Source organism: Centroberyx affinis, unplaced genomic scaffold (assembly GCF_046629955.1).
Source record: "Centroberyx affinis isolate AG114_WGS23_722 - 3 ecotype Tasmania unplaced genomic scaffold, CSIRO-AGI_Caff_v1 ptg006103l_1, whole genome shotgun sequence".
NCBI lineage: Eukaryota > Metazoa > Chordata > Actinopteri > Beryciformes > Berycidae > Centroberyx > Centroberyx affinis.
Genome location: NW_027283104.1, coordinates 155,001 through 163,308, shown reverse-complemented (window position 1 = coordinate 163,308; position 8,308 = coordinate 155,001). Strand labels below are relative to the sequence as shown.

At 41.2% G+C, this 8,308-nt stretch overlaps 1 protein-coding gene across 1 annotated transcript in view; it reads left to right on the top strand.

The window, feature by feature from the left end:
• Window positions 1-977: 977 nt before the first annotated feature.
• The window catches only part of LOC139638097 (sodium- and chloride-dependent GABA transporter 2-like), a 10,832-nt gene continuing 3,501 nt past the window's right edge, over window positions 978-8,308 (top strand). The window contains exons 1-10 of the mRNA XM_071512129.1: window positions 978-1,110; window positions 2,653-2,787; window positions 3,429-3,569; window positions 4,158-4,245; window positions 4,386-4,518; window positions 4,723-4,857; window positions 6,645-6,748; window positions 7,210-7,334; window positions 7,534-7,646; window positions 8,276-8,308. The exon at window positions 8,276-8,308 is cut by the window's right edge and continues 105 nt beyond it. Of these exons, the coding sequence (XP_071368230.1) occupies window positions 993-1,110; window positions 2,653-2,787; window positions 3,429-3,569; window positions 4,158-4,245; window positions 4,386-4,518; window positions 4,723-4,857; window positions 6,645-6,748; window positions 7,210-7,334; window positions 7,534-7,646; window positions 8,276-8,308 (1,125 nt within the window). The 5' untranslated portion in view covers window positions 978-992. The remainder of the gene's footprint in view (window positions 1,111-2,652; window positions 2,788-3,428; window positions 3,570-4,157; window positions 4,246-4,385; window positions 4,519-4,722; window positions 4,858-6,644; window positions 6,749-7,209; window positions 7,335-7,533; window positions 7,647-8,275) is intronic.

The following is an 8,308-nucleotide window of genomic DNA, read 5'->3' as shown; positions in this document are numbered from 1 at the left end:
ACTCCAGTCACGTTAAATACTAAAACTTGAGCGTTTAGAGCATCTACATCTTCAGCCATAGCTGCAGCCTTGAGACGAGAGTTGTGCACAGCAGAGCAAGTGACACTGCAATGAATGGTAAGACATGTCACTGTAATTTCTCTTCATCTGGACTGAGTGTGCCGCTTTCATGTCATGATTTTGGCTTGACGAAAATTTGCAATCATTTTCAGTGCAATTTGAATTGATTATAATTCACTAAAATCAGATTTTGCATTTAATTGGATTATTGTATTGATTGTTTGGACCAGTTTGTATAGAAGAGAAAAAAAATGCATTGCACTTGGTAGCAAAAGGCTGCAGTAGTCTCACCCATTTCTTGATTAATATGACAATATGAAATCAGTTTTGGATAGATCTACATTGGTCAAATTAAGTGGTATGTCTACATTCAATACAATTTCCAACTGTGTGAATATGATCTGTCATTTATGACTCCAAAGAATAAAATATCTCAACAATGTCAGTTTACTCAAATGGTGACTGATGTGTTTTTGACATGTTTTAGTGCACTTTAATATACAAAATGCCAAAATTAATTTATTTGTTTTTGATGTATGTTCCATCTTTTGTAGATAACAGTTAGAAGAGATAAAGAAGTTGTGCAGGGAAGTTGACTGAGCACACACACTCTTTTACTTTAACGCTCTGCTTCACATTCATACAGTTTCACACATTCACACTGGGAGCTTCCCAGTATAACCACAGTCTTCCACTGCCTCCCACTGAGCAGCTCCACCGGAACAGTCGGGGGTTTGGGTGCCTTGCTCAAGGACATACGGGGGGGGGGGGGGGCATTTCCAGTCCTGGATTCCAACCAGCAACCTTCTTCTCTAACCTCAAGGAAATTCCCACTTTATTCATGTGTGTGTTGTGCAGGAGACGCTGGCAAAGCAGGCCTCTCCAATGGCACCAGCCGATCCAAGGAGCTGCTGCCTCCCTCCGAGGAGAAGATGGAGGAGAGGGGCCAGTGGAGCAACAAGGTGGAGTTTATCCTGTCGGTGGCCGGCTCCATCATCGGACTGGGCAACATGTGGCGCTTCCCTTACCTCTGCTACAAGAACGGAGGAGGTGAGTGGGAGACAAGTGAATGAATGAATGAAAGCTCGTCTCCTCCCCTATTTTCTTCCCATGAATGAATAAATGAATGTCAGTGATAGAAAGTGAACCTAGTACATAAAAGAGTTTTATTGAGTATGTATGGCAGATTTGTGCTTGAAGATTTCCTCCAATATCTACTATTCATCAAGCTGTTTCGTAATATTTTCCACAGCACACATTTTCCATAAATGTTTCTGTCAGCGATGGCAGAAAGTCCACTAAGTACTTTTTAGGCCAAATTATACTGGAGCAGTGCTTTTACCATGAGCTGGTATGCATTGGTTTTGGATCTACATGGATAGCTAGATGAGTAGAAGATAGAGTGAGGACTGCTGACTTGAAACTGGGGAGATTTTGCACCACAGCATGCAAAAATCACACATCAGAGTACTTGTGGACTGGTTTCACAGGCAAATTCAACCTTAAATTTTGACTATTTACTCTTTTCAACTGAGATCTCCCATGAAAAAAAACAAAAAAAACAGATTTCTACAAGGACTCTCCATAATCCATGTCTGCAAATCTGACCCTAACCCCCCCAGTCGAGGAGCTCTTGGACCCAGCGTTGTGTGGGGGCATGCTTGTGTAGCTGCTAAATCAGACGCCCCTCTCTCTTTGTCTCTGTGGGGTGGCTGGGGGTCAGAGGTCAGGGGTCAGCGGGGTCAGACAGCTGTTGTTGCTCCTTGCTCGCAGGCCTTCAGCGGCTGTCCCTGCAGAGAGGTGGAAATCTGAGCACTCCAAACATCCTCGGCCGCCCGAAGGGACGTCAACACAAGAGCTGAGAGAGAGTGGCAGCGGCTCTGGTTAAAATTTAGAGAACATGAATGAGAGATGATCATTTTCTGCTAATTTTTCTTGCAGTCCTTTGTAGCCTAAAGTTCTTAATCGATTCAATCAGGGTTATATTACAACTTCAAACTGAATTCAGTTCATGTTCAGGCACTTATTCATCCATGTAGACAGTAAAATGATCAATTCTTGAACATGAAATGATATATCACCTTCATACGTCTCAGATTTCACTATCACCAAAAGGTGGAGGTCTTTCATTTTTATCTAATTTCTTTTTATCCAGGTTAGTCCTGCTCAATTCAAACATCTTTTTTTCAAGGGAGGCCTGACTCTGACAGCAGCAGCACATTTACAGACGACAACCACGTTTCATAATAAGTGATAGGTAATCTCAGAAAGAGAGAGGGGGAGAGGGGAGGAGAGAGACAGGAAAAAAAGTTTCACATAGTCCTAAAGCAATCAACTAGTGAGTCTATCCATTTCTGAGTAATATAAATATACAAACATTAGAGAATCTGTCCCAGTATAACCTTATAAATAAATGCATACTAGTGACTGATCACAGACCACATGGACAGAGATGGTTAACCAGCTTCTTACTGGACATTTGACCTAATTTTTGAGTCTTCTGCTCTTGAATAACCCCATCGGACAGCACCTCAAACACAGTTTCACCAACAGAGCGCTCACTCCTCTGCCTCTTCCCTCATCCCTCTTCAGGTGCGTTCCTCATCCCCTACCTGATCTTCCTGTTCACCTGCGGCGTCCCCGTCTTCTTCCTGGAGACGGCTCTGGGCCAGTACACCAGCCAGGGAGGCATCACCTGCTGGAGGAAAATCAGCCCTTTGTTTGAAGGTAGGGAGGATGTGCTATATCACCTCAGCACAATGTGGCTAGAACGTGTGAAAAGAAATCAACTCTTGGCCAACTTTCAAGATACAAAAAACAGGTTTCTAAACTGGGGTAGTGGGATTAATAAAAAGGAGTTTCTCCTGGAACAACTCTTGGTAACTGAATGTACAAAATATTAGGGACACTTCCTCTTTTCATAAAGTACACTGATGAGGTGGATCCAGGTTAAAGTCATTATCCCTCATTGATTTCCCTTATTAAATCTAAACTGATCACAAAGGAGGAGATGTTGATAAAGAGAAGCAGATGAGTTACGGAAGGATTTTTAAGCTTTGAGGATGTGGATTTTGCAACTCAATATCAGGAAGATGTCCCCAATATTTTGTACATTCAGTGCATATTGTCAGTGTCATGTGAAAAAGTCTCCATCTTCAAGTAGCCATCTTTTCAGAATTGGAGAAAAACTGGCTTATTTTCACATAGACAAAGATATATTGTTATTTTGAAACTTGACCTGGGGATTTTATTAAATAGTCCCTGAGTAGTAAAAACCAAAACTCTATAAATGAAGGTTTACTCTATACATTAGGTGTACCGATGAATCACTGATGTGGTATGATCCATATAAAATGTCTTCTCTGCAGGTCTGGGTTACGGCACCCAGGTGATAGTGACTCTGCTGAACTTCTACTACATCATTGTTTTGGCCTGGGGGATTTTCTACCTCTCCTTCTCCTTCTCCTGGGACCTGGCCTGGTCGTCCTGCAACAACACCTGGAACACAGGTAAACAGCACACGCAAAGTGCCATGAATACTGCCAGGGTTAGGGGTTTGATTCCCACTGGGGCCACCCATGCTAAAAATGTATATTCTCCTTATAATGTAAGGCAGTTTGGATACAAATAGCCGCCAAACACATGAGGCTGGTTACCCATATCTTCTGTGTACCATTTTGGAATTAAATCCTTCAAGTCTCTACCTTAGAGCTGCAAAGTATCAATTCAGAAAATAGATATTCTCAAATAGAGGACGGACCATTAAGAATCACTTTTAGGATTATTTACTTCAGTTGTTTAAGAGATTAGGCAAGTTAAGCAAACAGTAAATAGGTACTTTGGCCATGAGCATTTTGGAAAAGCAAGTCCAGTCTTTGATAAATACATTTTAAATAGACTTGAAGTTGATCAAATGGTAAACTATTAAATATCTTCCCGCCATTTATTTTCAAAATACATCAGATGTTCCTGCAAATGTATTTTATTTGAAGGGAGTGAGACAAGAAAATGAAAGGAAATGACTACATAAGATTAAGCTGCCTGAGGCATTTAATGATTTCTGAATTCAGTTTTTGTTTGTTTTTGTTTTTCCTCAGAAAACTGTGTGGAGTTTCAGAGGAGAAACACTTCGGTCAACAATACAATCAACCTAAACACCACCTCTCCTGTCATTGAGTTCTGGGAGTGAGTTTTCATCCCGCCTAACCTTCCCCTAACGATAAATTACTGATATGATTATAACAATGAAGTGTTACCTTTGTGTATTAATTCCCTCTGTGTGTGTGTGTGTCTCTCTCTCTCGCTCTCTCTCTCTGTCTCTATAGGAGAAGAGCGCTGAGGATTTCCCCGGGTATAGACCACATGGGCTCTCTGAACTGGGACCTGGCCCTCTGTCTGTTCATCGCCTGGGTCATGTGCTACTTCTGCATCTGGAAGGGGGTCAAATCCACGGGAAAGGTGGGTGGGGGAATTCAGAAACGAATCCTAATCTGCAAGTGAAAATATAATGTGACTTCCTCCGTGTCTAAGAAATGGACCCTTTTTCTATTTTCCTACATTTCTGGAACACAACATTGTATTTCAGCGTGACGGCTGGTATTAACCTATATAGCTATCTTTTCTTTGCCTATTTAACATTGCTGTATGTGTGTGTCCATGCAGGTGGTCTACTTCACTGCCACCTTCCCGTACCTGATGCTGATTGTGCTGCTGATCAGAGGGCTCACCCTGCCTGGTGCTGGGATAGGCATCCAGTTCTACCTTTACCCCGACCTGGGGCGACTGGCGGACCCACAGGTGCCATGATCACACACACATACACACACACACACACACACACACACAGACACACAGACGTTTTCATAGGCGCTTGTTAATGGATACACACCCCTTCCAGAAATTATAGAAACCCTATTGACTGATGTCTACCACATGTATCTATCATGGTAGTGTGATTTCAGCTATATTACCTTCAGCCAAGGTTGGAGCCATTCATGATTTGAATTGAGAATGCATGGTCAATTCCAATTCAATTCCTGGAGTTGGGATTGGAATGTCACCCAGTTCTAAGGAAACAGAATTGGAATTCAACTGGAATGAAAGGAAACTTAAAATTCCACGAAATTCTACTTCTAAAGAGAGGTTGTCTTGACTCTCTAAACATTATAAATCAAACATTATGAATCAAATAAAAGACAGTTAAACAAATCAAATGCAGTCAATCATAATGTATGTATTCTGCATCAAATACCACCTGAAAGGAACCTTTGATGTTTTATAATATTCAGTATTGATAATATACAACACTATGTGTAATCTCAGATATGTGGTAAGAAAAAACAAAACAAAACATGGAATTTAACAGAATTTCGATTAATTAAATTCAACTTCCTGAAATTCCAATCAAATTCCAGTCTTAATTGCTGTAGGTGTTTTCAAATTCCAATTCCATTTGCTCAGTTGAATTGGAATGGATGAGTTAATTCATGAATCGACCAGGCAATTCATAGCACTATCTCAAGACAATCCAAAAAGCCGCTCACCTCATCACAGCATCACAAACACCCAGTGAGGACCTTTATTTGGATGCTCTGCTCCCCGCGGCTGGGGGCGCACCAGGTGCAGGTGTCCCATGGTTCTCTGCTGGGGAGCCTAGTTTCTGCTGGGTCCATCTGCGCTCCATGAAAGAGGCAGGGACCGCGGGGTTCACATGCAGGGCCAGGACACCGTCGGGACTGTAAACAAAAGCTCTACCAGGACTGAGCCGCAGACAGTCGGCTAACTGGGCTTCCCCCCTCGTCCCCCCTCTGGGAGGACGGGGGGACGTTAACTGGCTCGGCCCAGCTCAGACCGGCCACACAGGTCCAATCAGTAGGGGGGTAGGGGCCTTGGATGACTCAAAACATTTCATGCGTTTCCCTTGTTTAGTTTTGTTGTCATTTCGTCTCTGTTATCCAGTTTAGTTGTGTCCTAGTTTGCCATTCTCTTTCTTAATTTTTTTTGTTTACGTTGAGATTTTTTTGGGCCTTTTTTGGGCTCTCTTCTTCCTTTAATCATTTATATGTGCAACTACAACTAAACTAAACCCAAATTAAAATGAGAAATGCTTCCTTAACATGGCTAATCAGAGGGGTCATAATTTTCCTATAACTGGCACCTGATTACTGCAAGCTCTTCATTCCTTTTGCAGTTTTGTGGTCAATGATTTGTCCATTTTAAATCTGACTAAGGTTTACTTAAACAACCTTTCCATAGATTCCCTCGCTTGATGTTGTGTATCGCCCAAAACATCTGCTTTTCCTGGTTGTGGCTTGTTAATCAATGCTGAGACCACAAGACACATAACAGACTAGTTTACTGTTGTGTTACTGCGTTAGTCAATGATTATTTGTGAACCTAAGTGAAAAATGAAAACACTTGGCACGTGAATTCTTCTGCATTCTCCAAACACTGCATGGCACGTTTTTTGTGTGTACATCAACCTGAGCCTGTGAACGTCATTATCCTGTGACTTTCATAATTTACCACTGGATTGGTTCCGCTGCCTTATTACTCTTTAAATGTTTCCTGTGTGTGTGTGTTAGGTGTGGATGGATGCTGGCACCCAGATCTTCTTCTCCTACGCCATCTGTTTAGGCTCGCTCACCGCTCTGGGCAGCTACAACAAATACAACAACAACTGCTACAGGTAATGCAAGCAACACTCTTCTTACATGATTACCTACTTATGTACTTATACTTACTTATATACTTACTGACATGAGGAAATAACTGGAGTTCATTTCCAAAACACTACATATTCATTTTGGGGGAAAAAAACATTTCCTGATCATTCAGTTGCTTTAAGATATAGATGATCCACTCTATAAAACGGTAATCATTTTGTCAACCAAAGACTCAAGTTACCTCCTGTACTTTAAAAAGTACTATAAAAAAGTATCTTATTTTGTAATAGTAGTCATTAAATGGTTGCTGTCACATTTTGAAAATAAATTCTTAAATTGGTGCATGACATTTGAATCAAAACCCCATGCTCAATCAGCCTTCCCTGGATAAATAAATGGTTTTTTAAAAAAATCATCAAACTATCAGTTGCTTCTTTTGTGGTTTACATTAGTTAATGTGTTAATAATCTACTATCTATTACAGAGATTGCCTGTCGCTGTGCTTCCTGAACAGCGGGACCAGCTTTATGGCAGGCTTCGCCATCTTCTCCATCCTGGGTTTCATGTCTTACGAACAGAACGTCCCCATCTCAGAGGTGGCAGAATCTGGTGAGTCTTGCAGAATCATAGCGAACCTCGAGGGAAAGACAAAAAAAATACTGCATCACAGGGGAACCAGAATGGGGATAATGGCAGATCATGTTTATTTTACTCTCAAAATATGCTGATGCTCTCAGAATAACAATATTAATGTGCTTTTGCCCTGGAGCTAGAGTAAATGTTTGGGTTTTCTGCTGTGCCTGTGCAGGTCCTGGCCTGGCCTTCATCGCTTACCCCCGTGCTGTGAGCATGATGCCCTTCTCTCCTCTGTGGGCCGCTCTCTTCTTCATTATGATCGTGTTTCTGGGGCTGGACAGCCAGGTATAAAGTCCTGTGCTACGTTAAGTTAATGAATGCTGCTTTTGGTCTTGAAACAAGCTGACTTTTTAAAATCTTTGAAAACTGTCTTTTATAAGCTTCTTTTAACTGACAACTTGCTTTTGCTCTCATTATTATTCGTAATTTGTTGCAGTATATATGAGTGCAATATGGTTTCTAAATTTCAATTCAATCAGCCTATGGGTGTTAATGGAGCCAGCAGTGCAAGTCTTCTCTTTATTATAGCTGACTGTTGATATTTTGCTCCTTTTACTTTATAGCCTTTGGAACTTTGATAAAAAAAAGTCTGTTATACAAATGAAGAGTTTCATTCCAAAATGAGATATCCACCATTTGAAAACATTGACACCTCCTCTAATAGTGGCTGGTATTAAAATAAAGTCTGTTATGGAAAACCTAGAAGTCATCTTAAGACCTTTACTTACAAACCAGTTATGTTTTTGAGGATAGAATCATCTGTGATTTTTAAATACCGAACATTTAGGAAGAAAAATCAATAGCGTTTTGGAATGAAACCCTTCAAATATAACAGTGATTGCTATTATTACGATGGGTTTCAAAGGAATGTCTGTGTTTGCCTCTCTGTGTTTCTCTTCCCTCCTCCCCACCAGTTTGTGTGTGTGGAGAGCCTGGTGACGGCGATA